The sequence below is a fragment of the Vidua chalybeata genome, chromosome 7 (genome assembly GCF_026979565.1).
Source record: "Vidua chalybeata isolate OUT-0048 chromosome 7, bVidCha1 merged haplotype, whole genome shotgun sequence".
NCBI classification, from domain to species: domain Eukaryota; kingdom Metazoa; phylum Chordata; class Aves; order Passeriformes; family Viduidae; genus Vidua; species Vidua chalybeata.
In genome coordinates this window covers 18,528,829-18,552,172 of record NC_071536.1, presented here as the reverse complement: position 1 = coordinate 18,552,172, position 23,344 = coordinate 18,528,829, and the positions used below count along the sequence as shown (strand labels likewise).

Genomic DNA, 23,344 nt, shown 5'->3' with positions numbered 1-23,344 from the left:
AAACTGTTTAACAGCATCTTTCACATGATCAACTCAATGTGCACTTGGGGCTGAATATTGTTCTGATAAGCAAACCATTCTAATGCACAGGATTTCAGAGTTGTGCTGGAAGACAAATGGATGGGCAGGGGCAGTTTCAGGACACTCACCCACTTTGCAAGGTCACAAAGTCCCAGAGATGTAATGGTTCAGCCATACTCATAGGAACATAGGTGGCCCAATAGCCTGAAAGAGAGAAAATGGGGAAAGTGACTGGTTCAAACTGGAAGTCTTGTAGCAACAGTATTTGAAATACAGGATAATGGAACAGGCTATAGGAAATGGGAAATACTTTGAATGAAGGAAACTCATGACACATGAGAGAAATAAATTCTTTATAGCTAACTGGGATCAAATGAGCTCTCTTCAGCTTTGAGTGGGCTGCTATAAATGTAGTGGGCTTTGTTCTGGTGCTGTAACTCAAGGAGGACTTCAATCACATATTTGCAAAGAAGTATAAATATCTTTAAATAGCTATGTAGTCTATTGAGACATTTTAATTTTGTAATTTCCTCTGAGAACAAAAAATCATACTTTATTTGCTTTTGATTTTAAAGGATTCTTCAAGAACATAGGATAAGTCCTATGAAGAGCTGCCTTTGTCCATTCAGATTTGGACTCTTTGAGATCTGTATGGTAATAAACAGCTGTCATTACTGGGGTTCTGGACATAATCCCAAGGTGTGCATTGTAACTACATCCTCAGGCAGCTCAGCACTCAGCAGGGGGAGACCCAAGCAGTGTTTCTCACCAGAGCTCCACTCTCCATGAGCAGAAATCCCTTAGTTTGAGAGTCAAAAAGTACCATTAAGTGGTCCAAACAGGTCTCAAATCCAAATGATGGGGATTCAGATCATGTGAAATTTTGCAGTCTATACTTGCCAGGTACACACAAGCTGTAAATGTGTTTTCAGATCTCACGTGGTAAGAACTCCAGAATGAGACAAAAAAATTCTGCTCAGGGCTTAACTTCTAGAAGATATTTCACTTCAAAAATTAGATTTTTGAAAAGAAGTAGGACCTTCTGAAACTCATCATTGAATGGTTTGACAGACAACAAAATCTGAAAAATAATTTCCTACATCTCCCTTGCTCTCTTTCAAAAGGGCTTGGGATATCATGTATCCATTTTTTGGGCTGTATCAGGAAACCTGCCAGGCCTAACCTAACTTGTGTTTTCTACTTTCAAGCCTGGTAAGAGTGATACCCACTTTTCTCAAGTTTGTTGAATGACACAGGAACTGGTTGCAGGCACACAAAGAACATTTTTGGCTCATGGGATTATTTCTAACCTAAATGTGGCTCTTGGTTGATGTAGAAGAAAGAGAACTTTTATTGGCCCGAAAAGAAGCCTCCAAAAAGCTGCTGGACTGCAAAGAGGAGGATGACAGGCTGAGGAGAACACTAGGCTTGTAATTCTTTTATTTCTCATTTGTGCTGTTTACAATTCTGAGAGTTCCTTGTCTTGTTGGCAAGTCTCTTACCAAGCTCACCCAAGAAGCAGCCTATTTGGTTTGCTTTTGTTGGAGCTCTTTTTGCCTATAATAACAACATTTAGGGGGATGTTAGTTAAGTACCTGTCTTACACATGTACAATGACAAGAATAAAAAGAGCATAGAAAGGAGTTGTCTTCTCCCAAATACAAAAGAAACCCTGTAAGTGGGAAATCTCAGAGTGATGTGATATGACATGTGTAGCCCATACAAATATGATTAATACATAACGAGGGCAGGGCCTGTGTAAGGTTAACTACTATGCCTGAGTAACATGCGCTCTCCAACAGAAACTAGAATAGCTAGATGCAACTGGGGATCTCAGTAAACTAATGAAAATCCATGTAGGTCAGCACTAAAGCCATGAGATGGCTCACAGGACCCCAGATAGCTCAGGTATCTCATTCTGTCGTTCAGACTCTTAAAGAACTGTTTAAAACAATTACTATGGTTGGCTAAAATTGAATTTTTTTTTAAATAAAAAAATTCTTTCTTTTCAGTGAAAACCAAGATGATGCCTTTTTAATTGTCTGTTTCAAAATATGAAAACATGGCTAAAACAGATATTTTTAATTTATATATTTTAAACTTTTTTTTTTTTAAGTCTGAAACTGTGGTAAAAATTGTTATAAAAATCCAAACTCCACAGCTGCTCCAAGAAGTAATTATAACAGCAAATAAAGGATTTATTTAAACATTATTCAAATGTATCTATCATTCTGTATCTTGATGATCTTGATGATTCTGTATCTTGAGAAAAGAGATATAGTATTCTTGTTACATATTAAGGTGCTGAAGGCAGAGACATTGTCTTTGCTTCCAAAGTGCCCAGCATATTTTAATAAGATGGTGTAATATAGCCATGTGGGCAGGCATATTTTTTTTTCAATTGAAAATCTCATCTGTTTCCATTTAAAAAAGATGAAAAATGTCTACCAGAGTCCCTCAATAATTAAGTGGTAACTGTACATTGCACATTTTCATGAACAAATATATGTATTTTTCCACATTAAAGCTAATTTGATGTAACATGTGTGGAAAGCAAAATACACTTCTTTTGTAGTTTTAAGGGTCTCCTGGTCCTTTTAGATTTAAAGTGCAGGTACAACCTTGTGTAATTCCAATAATGGCATTATGAAGTTTTTAATTTGAACTTTTCATGTATTCCAAGGCAGCAATCCACAAAGTCGATCACTTAATTTCTGCTTAAAATTATGAACTTAGAAGTACATTTGAGGTGCAGCCCTCATCTTTTTCAGTGGATTTGTGAGCTTAACAGTACTCCTTAAAGCCACTGGTGATTAGTAGCTTGTAAAGTATTTTTCACTGCTTTTTTTTTTTTTTTTTTTTTTTTTTTTTTTTTTTTTTTGCTTAGCTGTCTGAAGACAGAAGCTGAAATATTGGTGCAGGTTGTAGAAACTTGTAAATTAAATGTGGAATGACTCATGGGATAGTTAGCATGGCATTCTTATGGAACATATATTATTGACTGTCCAGATCTCTTCATAGTTGAAAAGTGCAGAAAATTCAACTTCTTAGCAAATGCCTATACAGCTCATTGACATAAACTAGGACAAATACCATCCTGTCTCTGAGAAAAGTTGTATCCTGTATAATACTGAATATTCTACTAAAATTTCTAGCTCAGGACAGATTTGAACAGTAGCTCTGCTACCTTACTACATCCAGTGGAACCCGGAGAAATGGGAGAAGAAACAGGATCATCAGGGATGGAGAAACAGCAGGACAAACATTTTGCATAACATGCTGCCTTAAAGTAACAGGCCATGATCACAGGACCTCACAGTGCCAGTGCTATTATATTGGGAAGAAGCTTTTCTGACCTGACTCAAATGATGCTTTATGGTGTTAGGCACAGATATCCAAGTCTGTATTACTGAAATGGTAACACTGCCATTGCCTGTGATAGGGTCCTTCTAAGTAAGAAGCCAATTTCAGTTAAAAAAAAAAAAAGTAATTGAATAAATATTTCTTTAATTCATTCATTATCTTATCTTTATAATCATGTGGAACTATTTGGTGTTTTTGGAAAGGTTGTGCCTGGATTCAGCCTTATCAAACTGTTCCACTGATATTTGTGGTGACGATGATTCAGTTTCATATTGGCTTTTAAAATTGTAACATGTTGCAGATTAGTGAAATAAAGCTTCCAAGTAAATACAGACGTTTCAGTTGGGGGTTGGGGGGAGGAAGACATTTGGTAAATCTTGCTTCCGAGTCATGAACAACCTAAGTGATGTTTCTGCATTGCCTAGTTACTGTTTCTGTTTAGTTGGCAATGGTGTTCACTGAAAATATTTTAGTTTCTGCTCCTGACAGCTACAAACGTGCAATCATACGTAATCTTATAAACTCATATACTGTTAAGTGGATGCCCAATACACGTCCTCAAATGTGAGCAGCGGATTGCATTGCCAAGTTACAAAGCCAATATTGAACAGCACTGTCATGCTAAGTTAATTTACAAAAAGTTTTCACTGGCTGGTCCATTTCTTCAGCTGTTAATAGTCTAGCCTGACATATATAGAACAAAGTTCAAAAGCAAACATGAACAATTTGCTAGACTAGTTGGCAGAAGCCAGACTGACCAATGGCCTCAGGAGACTGATGCTGACTTTATGCCAGTTTCAAATCTCTGCTCACTCTCCCAGTTTACCAAAAAAGCTACTTTTCCTTTCAGCCACACTGCTAAGGGCAACATGTGGAAGCCTGGTATCTGACTAATGCTCACCAAGTGTTACAAGGCTGGAGCAGAGGGAAATATGCAACCTTGTGACCCTGACTCAGAATAGCCAAACTCCATCTGCTCTGAAACTTTAAATGGTAAGAACGCCTCCATTTCTTACTGGACATATTTGGAGGTAAGGACAGGCAACGACTGCTGTTGTGTTCATTTTAAGCTGCAAAATTTTCATGCAAAAAATTGGAAAAAAAAATTCTTAACTTTTCTGGGAAAAGTTAATCTTAAGAGTTAAAGACAACCCTCAGAGTTGAAGCTTAAGTGATGTGTTGGATTTAAATGCAATTAGGTGTCAAAAAGTAACAAAAGACTGTTGTATTGTGAGATGATGCACAGTTGAGATGTTGTATTGTGAGATGAACTTCACAGTTCAGATGGCTGCAAGAACACAAAATGTAAAAGGAGCAAATGGATCTATTTACAACATACAGGCAAAAATGTATAAACATGAGTGGTGTAATGACATATCACACATGCATATTAGGACTAAAATATCTTTGGAATTCGAAAAGTTCTCAGGAAGCATTTCACAGCTCAAGGAACTGCATCCAGTACAGTGAAATCCTGTGAGATACTATTTCAAAAAATAAAAACAGACTAATCAAAGTGTCTAAAATCAGTGGTAGCTTATCTTGAAAGGATCATATGATCACATTTTTTATTTGCAAACGGTGAGAACTATTTAAATATATACAGTTGGTGAACTTGTGTCTGAGACAAATATATACAAATTATAACAACATTCTCTAACTTTCTTGGAGCATGAATCATCTTTCATGAAGCTTTCCATGGTAAAATTATGTTCTTTTTAGTCATGATAAATTCAATATTTTTCCTTTTTATTTTTTTTTTTACACAGGACTTTATTCAGGGAAAGCTCAGAAACTGGAAGTACAGAATCTCACAAAACCAGAGAAGAATGATCAAGTACTATAGCTTACAACATATTGAGCATATTAATCACTGCCTGATAGAATCTTTCACAGCAAAATTTGTTATGATCCATGTGCTGGTATTTGTTGCAAGGAATCCTTATAACAAATATATTAAAAAACATTAGTGAAAAATACCACCAATTCCTCCTTAAACAAACTGATTCATTCCAAGTAATTGTCAGTACTCCTGAAGCCATGTATTCATACCCACACTGGAGTATGCCTGAAATCTCACTGACATCTCCCCCCCAAAATATCAATATAATGCTTCTTTCACATCCTGAATAACTGGTTTAAAAAAGAAAAGTAAGTTGCATAGGAAATACTGCTAATAATTAATTATGATTCTGCAGTTTAAGATTGGTTCAATTATTTTGTCATTTCTTAGTCTGATAGTTGTCAACTTTGTGCATCTCATTGACTTCTTTTAATCTACCACCAGGGAAACTCTAATCATTGCATACCCTCTTCACAGGATGAGTGCCTTTGGCTACTGTTAGAGATCATTCTTTTTCTACAGTGAGGGATTATTTATTTATTAAATGAAATAACTTCAATTCCTACAATGCTTACAAATCACTGATAAATAGATTTACTGTCTGTAGTGCCTTTCACACTTGGCTCTAAAAAAGTGGACAATAATATCAGAGACTTCTTGTTGTTACTTTTTAAACCATCATTTTTATACTGATACAACAATAAAACTTGAAAAGAAATTAAGAAAAAATAGGAGTAACACCCCATATCACATAAAGACTTCAGAATATACGCATTTGACCATCTCTACACTACTGAAATTGAAAAAATTCTCAAATTATCTAATGCTGCAAATGTGTCAATATCTTCAGAAAAGAACGTGAAATGTTAATTACTCTTTACCAGCGTTTAAAAATAATTTGTATATCCTCTTTGACAACAGCTGGAATGATAAGTAAAGTAAGAGCATTTAGCTTAGAATAATCTAGGAATATACTTCCATTGCCCCATACATTATCACAGGCATTTATTTCCTCACATTTATTTTCTCCAGATATATGGTTCCAGATTTTATTCTTGTTTCCATATTATTTGCAAAAGTGAAATCTTTTACTGAAAGACTTTTTAATCCTGCTTTTGGAGGCAGGAAAGAAGGTTGGTGTTTTTTTTTTATTCTTTTATTTTTATGACAATTTAGTCAGAACTTTTCAAGTGACAGCCAAAGGCCCAGTTACCTCCCACAGGCTCTTGTCCAGCAGCCTGTGAGCTGATAGCTGGATCTGCTTTCAAACAAGTCTGATTTAGATTTATCTAACTTCACCAGTCTAAGAAGATTTTCTGTTTTATCAGGAATTGAACAAGCCCAGTTTCATAAATGAATAAAGTTATTTTTAGATTGTTTTGAAGAGGATTTCTGGAGTTTTCAACCTAAGCTTTTCAACACATTTCTCAGTCAGATGGTCTTTTCATTTCTAGTTTGATAAATACCTGTGCAGTTCACTTATAAGTATTTAGTCCTCTGTCTAGAAAGTTAAATTTAATTATGATCATAGGGAGAAGAATTAAAGCATGGATAATGCACACTGAGGAATGGAATTCACTTGCAAATTATTTTTATGGCAATGTTGGAGAAGGTAGCAGGCATTCATTTTGCACTGATAGAAAGATAATAGCTCTGTTTCTTGCAGTGGAATATTAAACAGCAAAAACATAGAGAATAATAATAATGATCTTTCTACAAAGGGTCATGTTGCTAAAATGGTCACTTGGTCATGCATCCAAATTAATTCACATCCAGCTCCTTTTTTATTTAATTTATGAGAAATCTAAAAAGCTGTTAAGATTATGTATACAAATCCTACTTTTTGCACCATGAGGAGATCAGTGATTTTGGTTAAAACTAGAATTAGGAAAACAAAAATGCCAAGACCATAAGGCAGTAGTCCAAATTAAGGCACAGTAACAATTTAAAGGAAACAGAAGGAAAGTCTTATCAGAAGAAATAGAAATCTCATAAGCTTCTTGCACTACAAATGCTGACAAGTGAAGTACAAACCCATTACTTTTAAATTCTTTTTGTATAGTGTCTTATATTTGAGGTGCCTGCTATGGCATAAATATTCTTCTGCCAGAAAATGAGCATAATTTTCATAAACTGTGCTTTTGAAATAGTTGAACATGTAAAGTATATTAGAGCATAATATTAGTTCATCTGATTTCTTGTCCTAGCAGTTGCAAGTGCAAAAGCATCACACAACAGTGTGATTTATACCAAGCACATTAATACTCTTGGAATGCTTGTTAATAGTAACAAAATTCTGGCAATTTTTGTACATACAAAGCAAATGTTTGTATATCTTGTACCCAGAAGCCTTTAAGGTGACAGATTGAAGATTTTATTCACTTTCTCCAAAACCCCATGTGGGATAGTGATTAGTAATGTTGTCTTTATCACCTAAGTTTATGGTTGACAGGATCTACAGGGCCATTTCTGCATAACTTTCATGGGTGTAACATCTATATTCCACTCTTACTCCAAACTCACTCAAGTTAATGGCAAAACTTCTGTGTCCCTCAGGGTTTTTCTTGGGCTCTTTGAACCATATGGAAGCAGAGCTGCAAGCTTGTTATGGATCCCCTGTCAGACTGCTGCTGCACACTTGCTTCCTAGAAGAATCTGTATAAAACAGAAGCTTTCAAGGTTTTCTTATTCCAGTGCTCCATCCATCTGTTAGCTTTAAATATCTTATGGATAAACTTACATGGTCAAAATAAGAGACTGGGCACCTTTGTCATCTGGGAATATGTAATGGGTTTGTAACAGAAGCAGCTCAAGGAAGGAAGACTGCCTGTTGGAGTGCTCTGTAATTCTGAGACTATTGCATTGGTAAAGCACATACTTAGTAGTAGTGGATGCTTCTTACTAAATATTGCTGCTAAATATAGCTGTATTAAGTCTTCCAGACTCACCAGTGCGTAAATGTAAGAGCCTTACCTTATAAGTAATTAAAGTTACTACTCTAAAGCCACCACTCCACTATTGTCTAAGTCTGGAATTTATACGCTCAAGACCTTTATACTAAAACTCAAGTCCCCAAAACAAATGTGTATAATAAACATCAGCATAGGTGCACTTCATCACTGGGGATAATACTGTGACACCACATATTTCCTTTGTAAAGAACAATACCAATAAGCTAATGTCTGAAAATTATTTGGAAGGAAGTGAGTGTAGCACTGCAGCATTTTTATATTAGTTTGGTCTTGCACAATGCTGTTCCTCCTTTCCTTCCTGCCCAATACTATTTTAGCAATATTCAAGGTTTTTAAAAGAGGCCAGAAAACAAGAGCCAGAACTTGATTTCCATACTAGTCACAAATGGCAGCTGTAGGGCAAACACAAAATGTTGCGATTACAATCAGTGCCTTTTTTCCTATTGAAAAGATTCTTTCTATATTCACATAGAGTAAACTCAAAGGAAAAGCACAAAAAAGGAATTTTCTCTTCATAGTATTTCCTTGGCATGGATAAGAAGTATTTAAAGTACAGCAGATGTGCCTATGTTGTACAATGGAAATGGAGTATTTTATATAATCTGTTTAAATATTTTTATTTCAATATATATATTGCTGTAATTGAACAGTGGCATGCTCTCCTCATATTTTTCTTTCCCAGAACTATGTTAGTTTCAAATATCTAAATGTTTTACACAGGACTTTTATTATAAACTACAAAGGACTTTATTATAAACGACACAGTTTATAATAAGATGACATAATAGTTCTCAGCTTAGTGAAGGCAAACCAAAAAATGCCTTAAATAATTAAATTTGTACAATTTGCACATTTCCCTGGTTTAGCTGCTAGCAAATATTAACTGAAGCATTTTTGGTGGATTTGTGTACTATCTTCTGAATAGAAGTATTCTGTAACATCATCTCTTCCAGTGAGCAGAAAGCCTAGAATAAATCAGTCCCTCTGCCAAAGTGAAACGACATTGGTTAGTCACAGACAATGTCTGCTTATACAGTCTACATCACTCAAAACCCCAAAACCTTAACTGAAAACCTAAAATTTTCTATGTAAGTAAACCTGAAAAAGATCAACAATACAAGTGAATCAGTGCTTTGCTTTTTTTGAGTTTTCCTGGAATCATTCAGAAAGACCTGTAGTATCTTTATCCCTGATCCACATTGTTTTCACCCCAAGAAACTTACTAGGTTGTTGTGTAAAAGGCGCAATCATAGCAAAACTCTTCAAAACTTTTAAATGCATTGTTTAAAAACTTTTTTGGCAAAAGTGTGCTTACAAGTACAGCTATTTTGGGGGACTAAACTACTAAGGAGAGCAAACATAGGTACTTCTGTGAACTCTTTCCAGAGGTCTGCTAAGGAGAAAATGGAGAAGAATGGGTGCATGCTTCTAAACGATATCTATTTTCTGATGAGTACATGGCTCATAGGTTGACAAATTTTAGCCCTCGTGATGGGGCTCTATCACATAACCGTCCCTGGGGATTGTGACAACGTGAAGGCTGTTGGATATTCTGAATATCCAGTGAGGGCTGCAAGCATGCCAGGAAGGTCTTTTGAGGGCAATATTGCTGGGCTGTGCTGAGAACTAGCCCATCCCCGTCCCACAGGAAAGTAAAATTATCACAGGGAATCCTGGAGTGAACTGTCCCCAGAGATCCTCTTCCATCCCAGCCCTCTGAGGCACCCACTAAGTTGCTAGAGGGAATATTCATATGCAGTAGGGAAAGCTGGCCAGTATTTTGTCATATATGATGTGTATCTGAACAATATTAAAACTGTGAAGTCTAAAATCTTGTAAAACCCAGTATGATGGACTTAGAGGCTAGAGCTAAAGATGAAGCCAGACTCCTCTCAGACATGTCCAGACACAGAACAAGAGACAACAGGCACAAACTGAAGTGGAGGGAATTCCACTTGAAAAAAAAAAACCTAACTATTAAAGTGATTGAATAATGTAACAGGTTACATTGACTAGAAGTAGAACAAGAGCACAAAAATCAAAATGTTAAAAAATGTTAATATGCACTTTTTGAATAAGGAAATGCAACAATGAAACCTTGCCTTGTCAGAAACAAGCTGTGGCTATTTGAGGACCATAAAAACTTTTGGCAACTGTCACTTTTCTTTCTCTTTTCAGGAACACTTAGTACGTGGGAGCTGATGAGCCATTACATCAATGAGGAGGTACTTCTTTGCTGCATTTCTTGGCTGCTCCTAGAAGCCCAGCTTCTTCTGCTTAGTGCCTAAGAAGTCTTTCTCCCCTGTTACTTTTCTGGTCATAACTTCATTTTATTTCTTTATCTGCATCAAATTTTCTCAGTAAGATTCTTCTCCACAGTCCTCAAGAAATTCAGATCCTGTAAAATTTTGAAGTCAATGCACTTCTCATCAGCAATCTCTTTCCAGTCTGCTGCTCAACACTTACCCACTTTTTGTGACGGCCTCTTATTTGCTTTTTTCTTAGCTTTTGTTTATCCATTATTTCCATCCTTCCACAAAGTACAAAGCATTAGAAAAATAGGAACTTTAAGATAATGTGCTGCTGTTAGGCAGCTGAACATTGCTACTCTCAGGGAGCAAGGGAGCATCTGAAATCTGGAGTCTTTCTTTCATCAGGAAAATTGGAGAACACCAAGAAAATAGAGCATTTCTGTAAAAATTTGCTGTATGTTGCCCAGTCTCTTCTTAAAGCTTTCAGATTTGTGTAACTTTTCTCTAGAACCAATATCATTTATATGCAAAAAAAAACCCCCATGCTTCCAACTGGGGAATTATTTGGTTTATGCTACTGTGGTGTCATTAACATATTTTTAATCCATACAATTTTTTTTTTTTTTACATACCCTGTTGTTTTTACATGCACAAAGTAGCACCTCACAACTGCTATTCAACTATGTGGCTGCTGTAGCTGGGTTTCCTGTTACACAACTCAACACTCTGGTTTTAAAGCAACAAATGCTGCCTGTCTGTACCAACCAGCATGTAGCCCACAGTCGAGGCAGCTTCTTTTCCCACTTTCTAATTGGTTCACCTTTTTTTTCTCAGCCAGAATACATTATTAGAGATGCCTGTGCTTTATTCAGGTTGTTCGTGGTGTGAATTAACTGGAAGAACAAGCCTGCAAGCAAATTCATTGTAGGTGTATTTTCAAAGCTATGAAAAGAAGACTGTAAGCATGACATATAACCTGAGGTGTACTGTGTAATTTATACCATATAAATAAATTATTAAATTTGTCTTTCTTTTTTCATTTGCCGAATTTCATAATTTGATTTTTATGGGCATGTGTTGGTGCCCCCAGCAGGCTCTTAGAAAAATTAAATCTGAAATCCTGTGAAACAAATGTTGCAGAAAGAATTAACTCATTTACTGTATTGTGATGAATAGAATAGCTGCATTGAATGTATATGAAGCTGCACAATTAATTACTACATAAATGTTTTGTCAAGTGCAAATGTGTGTCATGTATGATCTTTACCTATAGCAGACCATATTGCATTGTCCAAGTAAATATAAAGCTCTGAATGCTTTTATTATAGTACTTCTGTGATGCCAACTACAGTCCTGTTCTTAGAGGAGTGAAGAACACCTATGCAAAAAGGAAATCTCAGACTTATTAAATGTCCTGGACTTTCATTGCATGTATTTCTGAAATTATCACTTGCACTAGAATAATTTTTGAATTTTATCTGAATTACACTCATAGCAGTGTATCTTCTTTACTGAAAGAATTTACAGAAAATAATTATTTAGTTTCTTTAGTCACTGCAGATCATGAGTCATTATTTCATATAAAGTCTAATTAAATTACATGTCCCAATTATATAGGACTAATTCTCAGAGCTTTTTAGGAGTGCTTATTTCATGATATGAATAATGTTTTACAGCTCTCAATTTTGCAAACAAGGAATCAGTGTGACAGCTAAGGCATTGGAAGCTAGAGAAGGAAGGCTATTGAAAACACCTTTCACCCACATGACAGGAATTTTATTTGCCTGGAATCAAAGTACCATGTTCCTTTTGCCCTTGAAAACCTCAGATTATAAGGGGAGGTGTGGTAGTCACATAAATAAAAGTGTCTACTACTGAGAGGTTGTTTCATGAATTATCACAAAGGACTTCTGACAGAATGCAGTCAAATGATTTTATGCCCCATATCTCGTGAATAATACACATACACAAATAAATAGAAGAATCTCAGCATTGCATCAGAGTCTTGACATTGCATTAGAACTTTGTTTTTTAAGTGTCTATGCATCAATACAAAAACAAATTGAGAAAAAAACAGATACATTTGACTTCTGGAACTGATTGCTAGAAGAAATGGGGAACAGACCAGGAAGACTAAATTTCCCATAGTGACCAAGCAATGTTGAAATTAGATTTGGGTTTGAAACTAATTTGAATTTGAATTAAGTCTGAAAAGATCAATATAATGAAAATAAGGGTCCTAAGGAAGGCCACCTTATACACATTACAAATTTTCTTGCTGAGGTATTATCTGTGAGGACATAGAAAACATAAGGTTATTTAACTGAGTACTTTGCTCCTAGAAATTCACAGGCTTTCCCCCAGACTCCACACAGCAAAATGATGAAAACTAGGTATTTAATAATGATAAATAATAGTAGTCTAATAGTTTCAATAGCATCTGTAGCAAATGTAGAGGCTGATCATGGACTAGTGCTCTTCCTGCCCAGTGTACCTAGCAGAGAGAGCTGACACCAAGTTGTGAAGATAAAACTTGGCCTGAACAGTTAAAATATGCTCATCTGGCTCTGTAGGTAAGCAAAACCACATTTTCTTTCAGCCTTTGATGAAAATCTATGAAATACAGCAAAGCTGGCAGGGAAGGATAAAGGAATAAGAAACTAGACATATAGACAAGAAAAACTTTCATCTGTTTTTGTACTTTGGGTGAAAGAATGAATAATTACAATCTAATAATTAATTCAATTAGCCATGATAAGTATGTTCCAGAGAAAGTGAGACATTTGAGCTGCCAATGCAGTGTGGATAAGGCACACTGGAGTTTCCAAGTGCATGCTTTGTGTTCTAAATGAACACTTGTAGGGTCAGGCCCAGAGGCACCACAGCTGCTTTCAGGCAGTGAGGAGCTGAAATAACCTGTCAAGCTCTTGTGGGTATGTGGAGAGCCAGCCTAGCACTTCATGAATCCTATTCCTATGACTGGGCACAAAGCCAGACCCTCTTCATCACGTCTGTGATTCAGCCCCTGCTGATCAGTTTGATTTGGGTCTGTTAAGAAGCACTGATGTGTCTGCCCTGTTGATGAGCCATTACATCCCAGAGCAAGGAGCAGGCTGAGTGGGTCTAGTGTGGCACCAAGTTCTACTGTCTCCCAAATATTGCACTGAAAAGGGTCATAGTGCAGTCTGAGTCCCAGCCTGACTTGTATCTTAGGCAACTGCATTCCCTGATAGTTATCATCTTGAAATTCCTTATGTTGTCCTGGGTTCTGCATACAAAATTTTGTTTTAACACAGTATGCTGATGTGTCCATAAATCTAAGCAATGATATATTAACATTTATTAAATGCATTAAAGTATTGCATCTTCAAAGAACTATACTTCATTAGCTAATTTACTCTTTACTTAGTCTTGTGACTAAGTTAGAACTCGTTTATTTATTTCAATAGACTTTCCTGTGAACTAACTGGGGAATTATCTTGAGTAAGTGAGGAGAACAGGAACAAGAAAAAGACAGAACACAGAATGATGCAGGAAGGAAAGGAAGTTCTTACTTGTTGTGAAACTCTCTTGCTAGGTTATTGTATGCTGTTGGTGGTTTTTTTTGTTTGTTTTTTTTTTTTTAGCACTGAAGAGGAGAATTACTATGTTGCTCTACATGACAGTTTTGTTAATACATGCATTGGTTTAAAGCATGTACATCATCACATCTTTTGCAGCCCTCACAGCACAACACAAATCCCAAAAGAACTCACATGCAGGCTCCTGTGTCTTTATCCCACTACAGGCTGATCACTCCTCTGAAGTCCGTAGGTGTTGTGTGTATACAACTGAATCCATTTTGGTGCCTACAACCCTAACCACACTGAATGTGGCACTGCTGTATTCTAAACATGGATCACAGTCCTGTCAGTCTCCATCTTTCTCCCAAGACTTCTGTGTGATACATGAATTGTAACTATTGCTTGAGGTAGAATTTATGTGCTCATTCTGGACTTATACTATTTAAATTGGCTTCCATATAATAATAGAAAACATGCTTAAAATCATCTTCAGTGAAATTATTACTGCAGTTACTTGAAACTCCTTGAAGTTTTGGGTATAATTAGTTTATAAAGAGTTTTCCACGGTAGCTCTCCTTTGTACTCCATTACCCTGTAACCTTAATAAACCTAATAAGTAATTTTTTCAAGCTCTAAAAACTATGATTTAGTCTTTTGGTTCATATTTTTCACAGCAAATTTCTAATTGAAGAGAATTAATTTTTTTCTGGAAAACTTCAGCAAGATCTCATTGGCTGTATTTGAGTAAAAGTGAGGGAATGAGTATTTGTACCGGCCAGAAAAAGCAAAGAAAAAGTCAAAGTACTAAATTCAACATGATTTGTCTTATGTCCCATAATGCAAACAGCAGTTTGGACGCTACACATTTGAACTCTTATTCTTACAGGCATAGGATAACTTGAAGGCTGGCTAATTTCTTGTTTTCTGTGTTTAAGGGCTTCTTAAGAGCATGGCCCTGTAACTCCTTCCTAAACTATGGAAAGTTAAAAGGCCAGCTGATCTTTCACATACCTCAGCTGGCAATTCTCCATTTCTCAGCAGCAATCTCCTTTGAAAGCAGCTGCCATCTTAATTTTTTGGTTGCATAATCACATCTCAGTTTCTAAAAAGTCCCATTAGCCTTCTGTTCAATACGGAGAAATTAAATCTCAAATATATTTTTTAATAATATTTTTTTTCATACCAGTGTATAGCTTAGAAATGTAATGAGGAATAGGCACTGTGAGGCAGCAGGAGGAGGTACAGGCTATAAATTAATGAAGTGTGCTTAAGCATGTTCTTTCTAGTATATGTTCTCACAAGCAAGTGGGCACTTGACCCCATTAACATAAGGCCAGTACTCTAAAATGATGTTTCCTACGCTTGTTATGGTCTAAATTCTTAAAAGTCAGAGGATAATCTGTATTCTATTTGACTTGTCATGTGAGATATATAATGCTTATTTGGTACTTTTCATCTCAAGAGAACATGGACTGTCCTGGGGTCAGGGATTTCTGATTTCAATAGTCAGGAGCTCGTGACATTTCTGTGCAGTTTGGAGACTCTTTGGTTGACACAGGCTGAAACCTGAACTACTCAAATATTTATTCCTTGCTAAGTTTCTCTGAGAAGTTTCACTGGTGTCTTAGTTAGAAAGATACATGATTACTCATAATACAAACACCAGAGCTCATTTTGGCTGTCTTGCTCTAATTGTTCTCTAACTGGGACACTTCGGAATGAAGTATGGATGCAGGCAAGGTTCCTGGCTCATTCTGGGCATGTCTAACTTAGACAATCCACGAAGTGTTAAAGTCTCTTTTAATGGTTACTCCACAAAAAGGTATCCATCTTTGAATGGTGTCTGCCCACAGTCAAGCATGTGAGCAACATCCCCTTCTTGCCGAGGCGCACCGCATTCCTTGGAACCCGAAGTACGGCTAACTACAGAGGGCTGTCCCAGGGCAGGACCGTCGCTCGGTGAAGCGCAGGTTCACGGCACCGACATGGGTTGTGAGAGGCGGCGCTGCCGGCAGTCACTCCGAGGACCCTCCCGGCCCCGCTCCGGCCGTTCCCCGCCGCCCCCGCTCCCGAAGGCGGCGCCGCTCGGCTGCCCTCTGGCGGCCGGGCCGGGACGCGGCTCTGATGAATGTTTTCTCATGGAAGTACAAAATTAGGGAGTTCTATTGATTCATCTGTCAGGTACATACTGTGCTATAAATCATTATTTTGATTGAGAATTTAGAGCTCCTTACCTTTCAAGCTCTGGTTCCACTGGCTCTCAAACACTTGCATATTGACAAATGAATAGCATTGATTTTCCTTGAGCAGATAGATTGCTTAGATGCAAAAAATTCTCTTTTTCCCCCCCCATGGACGACAGCAAAGGAAGAGCTGCAGGTTTGATCTCACTGACTGGAAGCCTCTTCTATTCCTCTGGCATACACTTTTATTTTTTTTTAAATTTTTTTTTTTGAGGCAAAATGAAAGAATTGCCCTTTGTGGCATTCTCCTCTGCTATGCCAATTTCTTAGCTGTATCCATTTAGCAAAAGAGATCTTTAGATACATTTCCTTAGATTTTTCATCATACTGTTCAGTATTCCAATGTAAAAAGTTATTTCTTTTAAAGTGCTAAAGAAGCTGTGGCAGCAAGGCAACCAACTAAAAGGCAGATGTGAAATATGAAGTAGCACATGTATTTAAAAAAAATCACTTGGTACAACCAAAGAAATTACAACAGAGGGTAGAGAACATAGCCCATGGAGAAGTCTGAAAGGCACTGGCTTATGATGACAATTTGAACTAATCATTTGTCCCCACACTGTAGTGCAGAGAGGAGTTATAGCTTCCTACCCTTCTCAAAAGGTACTCAAGGCAATTTGTGTTGACTGTAAGTGGAAGCTCATGGTCATAAACTGATTACTTGGAAGATACTATCTAGAATCTGAAACAATTTATAGAATATATTTCATAGAAAATATTTAATGTAGAATTTGCAAAGCAGGGAGAACTGCTGTTTTAAAATCATATATGCGTAAGTATAATGAAAAGCCCTGCACTTTGCAGGCCACACTAACACAACAGAAGGGCCTGAGGGTGTGGGCGTGTTTCACTGTACACTAGACTCACCTTTCTCATGCTATGTGTCAGGTTCCTTTCAAGTGCCAAATCCTCTTCACAGGCTATACTGCCCAGCTCATCTTTCACAGAGAGACTTTAACACATAGTTTCATGGAAGATGACAGGATGAACAGCGGACTGGAGAAAGGGTCCAGGAAAAATCCTGAAATGTGGACTGCACCTTCCTTTCACTCACCCACTGTGCGTTTATTGCTGAGGGCGGGGGGACGGGACAGACACGCAGTGCACTGGAGCACCGATAAAATACTCCTGAGCTGCTTATTTCAATTAAAACTCTTGTATTGCCCCTCCAATTCAAACCAAGTCAAGGTGAAGCAAGGGGAGGGATCACTAAGCCGGGTTCAGGTGTAGGCACTGAGGAGCTCACGAAAGCCGGAGAGGGACACCACATTTTTAAAGGGGAGTGACTTCTTCCCGCCCCCTCCCCGGGCCGCTCCCTGCCGGCTGCGCGGAAGCAGGGCCGCGTATCTCGGCGGCCGCGGTCGCAGCCCGGACGCGTGAGGGCGGCGGGGCCTGGGCGAGCCCATCGCGCCGTGCGCGCAGGGAGGGAGGCAGCGAGGACGGACGGACGGACCGACCGACCGGCGCGAGGGCGGGGGGAGCCGCCGCCACCCGGGTACGCGGCAACCTGATCCCGGTCCAACATGGTCGCCGCTCACGCTTCTCATTCCTCGTCCTCCGGCGAGTGGATCGCGTGCCTGGATAAAAGGTATTGGCATCTTGCCAGGAGCGGCTGCGGAGGGATGCCGTGTGTATGCATGTATATGTATGTGTGTGTCTGCGCTGACACCCTCTCCTCCCCGCTCTCCATCAGATCCTTCCTTACATAAGGAGCGTGCAGGTGGGAAGCAAAACGCCTGGGGGAAGCCAGGGCGGCGGGCAAGGAGGAGGGCTGGAAATGCTCCGGGCAGCGGAGGGGACAGGCAGTCCCCATAGGGATTGCTGCTCCCCGCTGGGAAGATGCTGCACGTGGTGGAGGAGGGGGAGCTCCGGGGTGGGGAGAGGGCCTGGGGCTGCCAGCCGTATCGGCCATGGCAGACCCGCTGCATTCTGCCCTCGTCCGCCCTCACCTGCCCTCACGGCGCCCCCGCGCACCTGCCGCTGCCTCCCCTCGGCTCGACACACCGCCCCCGCCTCCCGCACAGCCCCCGCCCAGCATCGTCGCAGGGTGGGCGGCAGAGGACAAGTCCTTCTTGTCCCCGCTGCGGCGCCCCGGGGCCCGCGGTTGTCCCCCGGCTGCGGGTCAGGTGCAGGCGGGCGGCGGCGCCGCGTGGGTGGGAGGCACGGCTGCCTGACGTGTGCTCAGAGGTGGTGTGCGCGCTGCCAAAAATACGGGCAAATTATTATTTTTAAAAAAGTAGCGTTAAAAATTCTCTGCAATGCTTTCTCTCGGGTGCTGCAGCCCAAAGTCTCGCAATGTCGAGTCGCGTGGCGTGTGGTTTGAACACCCTTTGCTGTATGCATACCTTTGATTATTGGATTAGTTCAGAAGTCATTTAATGTCGGAACACTCACTGTGTCTCCTGTAGTCTAGGAATTTAGTTAACAAAAATGTAGACCATAGATACCTTATTCAGCTCAAAAGAAAGCTATCAGAGAGAATTCCCTTACGTGGTGTATGGCAGTTAGCTGAGCATCCTGAGCCAGCTTTTGACAGATGGTATAATTTGGGGCTGTGCTGTGGAGAGAACCCTTTGTGCACACAGAGGGGACCTTCCCCTTCTCGTAGTTTCTCCCGTTTTCAGGTAACTCTTAGTCTTGTAGGACTGCACTTATAATTAGGTTTTCCTTAACAGTCCAGGTAGCAAACCGTAAGTTAATGGAACTTTTGGGCTAGACACTCTAGACACCTACCACAGACACTGATCCTCCTCTGTGGCATGTCACTTAAGACTAAGCTCTTAGAGATCAAATAATGTGTATAAATGTTGAAAGTACTTGTAAAGTAAATACAAACAGAACTGTTGATGGTAATCTAGCCGTCTAAGAATCAAACTGAGGCCTCTCTGTAAACTGACATTGAGCAGATGTGAAGGAGAGCATGAGTCCCAGTACTTTTAGTTTGGTGATCCTGTTGTTTGTTTTCCTACATGCTGTGAGATCCAAATTGTGACCTAAAATTCAGGGCTTAATGAAATACATAACCTTGGGGAGTAGATTATGTATTTAGGAAACATATGTGTGGCATTTAATTTAGAAATCTCTCATAATTAAGAAGCTGACCCTTTCTGTAGCACAAATTTCATTAGAGCTATTAAGGTGAAACTTTCACTTTTTGCTATTTGGAGTAAGCTAGTAGCACTAATTTGTTGAGTGGAAAGAATCAGTTCCAAGTGCTCTTAAGAATAATGCCTTACCCTTTCCCAGAAGGCAGTCTATATGTAAGACAAACCCGTAAGAAGAAAGATTGTAGGTTTTTTCCTGGTCTCTGCTGTGCTTTGCTTTGTGATCACAGGAAGTACACTTATGCATTTTATTCTGGCTTTCCACCTAAAAACGTAGATGCAGTGTTTTTAATTAACTTACACACTTGTGTTTCTAAAGTGTATTTATTTTCTATAGATAGATCTTATCAGTGTAGTGATTTGAATTATTATCAATGTCTATGTATTTTAAACCTTTTAAAAATTGTATAGCAGTTTCCATCCCAAGTGTGAATTCTGTGAATGTGGGGTCATTAATGAGTAAATTCTCTATAGAGTACCATGTGTTTTTACTAAACAGTAAATAGAGTTTTAGTATGTTTAAGTCAATGAATAAATTTCAAGGAGGAAAACAGTTCTAAAACTGGTATGCTTTAGAATGTTAAGTGACCCTCAACAAAGACAATTAAAATAACATGTAATATGGATTATGCAATATAATTATGTAGGGAAAAAAAAAGAATTCAAAATGGAAATAGCAAAATACATCACGTATAGAAATTTTGTATTTTGTATTTGTTCTTTAGGTTTTTCCCCAAATCATGTGTCAAAGTGGAACTACAAACATTTAAAATTAGAACACATATAAAAATGAAGAACTGCCAAAATGTTACAGAGAAATGTTATTACTGTGTAGGGTACTGGTGGGCTGTGGGCTACCAGTGCTTTGTCCATGTGTAGTTGTCCAGCTTCCATGTGTAGTTACTGGCCACAAAAGTCAAAGATGCACACTTAAAAATCAAATACATGGGACAGTATTTATATATAAAGTTACAAGTGTAAAGGTAAGGAAAATTTCAGAACACTGTACTCAATCAAGAATATTTTATTTTTGCAGGGGTGAGAGAGGATCAGCAGTGAGCAACTGTACATCCTGGTTATACCTGGAGATGTAAATAATTTTTCTCTTGAGGAAACCAGTCCTTTCACATTTGAAGTAATAGTTGCCTTAACACTGATTTCTTAGGGAGCAGAAGTATCCCTCTAATCTTAGCACTTTTGTGTATATCTGCTTTGCGCATAATTAAAAAAAGGGTCACTGATTTATGCATGTGTGTATAGTTAACTTAGGAAAAATGTTTTCTCTGTTCTTGTGTGTTCTTTCACACCAAACACCATCTGACCAGGAAATTTCCATGTTGACAGTATCTTTACTGAATGGTAGACAAAGTATTTTTTTGCTAGTTACGGCATCTGGTGTTTTTCTCTGAATTAAATGTAACCTTCAGTGCCGTGACAGACTGGAGGAGTGGATCACAGGGCAAAGCATGTAACTGCACTGGCTTGTTGTGTTAAGAATGTAATGGTCTTTGCCTAATGACTTATAAATTATTTAAGTAGGAATGGGTTTTTCAGGGACATATGATACATACTGAGCCTTTATAACCTTGTCATCCTTGTTAGTCTTGCATCATTTACGTTTGAAAAACCCAAAATAATGCATACTGGGTAGTATCTCAGACCTGTTCCTCCCACAGATTTGAACGTAAATTCAGATTGAAGGCACATAACAGCAACATATTTGAATCAGGATTTGGTATTTTAGTTCAGTGTAACATGTATTTGAGATGCAAGCTTTGTTTGCTTGGTAGTAAACAAGGGATCCCTTGTGAGCATACAGATAGGCTAGAATAAAGAATTTATATTCTGAGAGAATTGTTGTAGAATAAATAGAGAAAATGCTTGTCATCCTCTATAACCTTTAATTATGTCAAAGATAATGGGATATAGATTTATAGTCAGGCAGTATTATGAATACAGTTGCATTATGATGCTATTTTATTTTAAAATATATTTTTGTGTAATTGGTAAAACTTACACTGTGTTCTATATAAATTCCTCCCTTGCTTTTTATTTGTAACAAATCCATAGGAATATCCCCATTTTCATGTAGTTTGCATCTGAACAAAATCATGGCTATACACTGCAGTTCCGGCTGGCTCGTGTGCTTCGTGTTTTCTCTCCGTGTGGTGTGTGACTAAGCTGGTACATGCTTGGATCAAGTCTCTGTGGGGATATAGCAGCAGAAGGCACTGCAGTGGATGTGGAAACTCAGAGCTGTATAGACATAGCCTAAGTGCTTTCTAGCACTCGTGTGAGGGTGCAGTCTTCTGAGAGTGATGAATAACAAATTTACCTTTCCACATCGTGCACCTCATTTTCTAGTTCAGTGCAAAGGTGCAGTCTTCGATGAATAATAAAAAAGCCTTTTCCTTTCCATGTTTTCTTAGAAAAATCAAAATAATTGTTTCTAGGTCTGTGCATTTTATCAAACATGTGAATTCAGATTAAATCCTAGTGAGAGCTGGAGTTGTATTTTAAACAAGCTGTTTTATTCTTTGCCCTCTGGCTTAGACATTTGCAGTATCGGCTTTCATTTGTTACATGGGACTGCAGTAAGTTACACTCTTGTGCCATGGACAGGTATTAAGAGGAGAAGAAAGTGATTACCCCAGTGTGTGTAAACATTGTCATAGCCCACCAGAGCAAGGCAGTATGTGCACATGCCTGTTAGGACATGATACATTCAAATTTAGTTGGTAGTCTCGTGAAGCGGCTGCACAATTGGTATACTACATGTGCACCTGTAGGTTTTCTCTTTCACCAGATGATACTGGAAACATGTCTGAACTCTCGTTTCCTGAGTTCTTTCTGACATGTTGTTAGGATTTGATCTCTAAAATACTCTGAGCAGATTAAATTTCTTTTATAACAAAACTCTATATTCCAGCAAAGGAATAAAAAAACCAGCAAACCAGCTAATTGAAATCGTGCCCTCAAAGTCAGGTATTCACCAGATATTTTCCAAACACAAGTATTTTTCTATCTACCATGACATCTGTTTTTGTCTGCACCTTACAATTTGCTGCATTTAACAAAGTTTATCATTCTAATGGTACTTCCTTTGTGCTGTGTTTTCTGCACTGTATTTGGCATGATCAGTTACTATTTCTTCTGCTTTATCAGTATCCGTGAATGCTTCCTGAACTGACTTTCCCTTTAATCTTTGAATTTGTCAGTTGTCAAAATGCATGCAAATGTAAATCTGTAAAACTTATTTCATTGTTGCTGTAAATTTTAAATTTTCACTAGCCGCTACAATGCAGATACTAAATTAGGAAAAGGTGCATTTGGTGTGGTGTTATTGGTGAATAGTGGTGGCCAGAGTTTGAATTGAGGGATATCATCACATGCATATTGTTCAATTACAGATTTCATTTGCAGTGTATCTCAGAGTCTGTCTTCATATTAAAGTGCTTTTAATGTTTATTATGAAGCTACAGTGCTGGTTAATGCAATTGCATCTGGATTTACTTCTGTCAAATGGCTTTTTAACTGTCCTGAGCTCCAGTTTATGTTTATGAAATTTGGAGGTTTAATTCAATAAGATGTAGTCGCATCTTGATTACAAAGCATCGGTAATATAAAAAGATTCTCACAAATGAAAGAACATAATTCTGCATTTTGATTTATCTTGAATTATTCTGTCTTTCTAGACCACAAATGAAGGTGGAAAAGAGTCTATTTCCTACTAGATCTATATTGTTCAGTAGTGTATTTTTAACTTGAGATAAGTCTTTATGAATATAATCAGTTAATAAATCTTTTGCCATTCCACTGTATATACAGATCTAAAACTTGATCTTTTGGAAGGATGCATAATTGATACATCAGAGTATGTAAAGAAATGAGCACACTTGGTTGCTCTATTTAACTCTCCAATAATTTTTCAGTGTATTGATCAAACTTATTTAATTGAGTAATATGATAATGAGGTAGGTAAA

The 23,344-nt window shown here is 38.1% G+C and overlaps 1 protein-coding gene and 1 long non-coding RNA gene across 3 annotated transcripts in view; one reads left to right on the top strand and one right to left on the bottom strand.

Annotated features, from left to right (window-relative positions):
• LOC128790406 (uncharacterized) overlaps nucleotides 1-17,700 on the bottom strand; it is a 42,321-nt gene extending 24,621 nt beyond the window's left edge. The window contains exons 1-2 of the long non-coding RNA XR_008431742.1: nucleotides 17,125-17,700; nucleotides 150-225 (exon numbers count right to left, since the gene is read on the bottom strand). This is a non-coding gene — a long non-coding RNA (uncharacterized LOC128790406). The remainder of the gene's footprint in view (nucleotides 1-149; nucleotides 226-17,124) is intronic.
• A 12-nt stretch (nucleotides 17,701-17,712) lies between these two features.
• RAPGEF4 (Rap guanine nucleotide exchange factor 4) overlaps nucleotides 17,713-23,344 on the top strand; it is a 147,669-nt gene continuing 142,037 nt past the window's right edge. For both annotated transcript variants that reach the window (XM_053947078.1, XM_053947079.1), the window contains exon 1: nucleotides 17,713-17,845. In XM_053947078.1, the coding sequence (XP_053803053.1) occupies nucleotides 17,781-17,845 (65 nt within the window). In that variant the 5' untranslated portion in view covers nucleotides 17,713-17,780. The remainder of the gene's footprint in view (nucleotides 17,846-23,344) is intronic.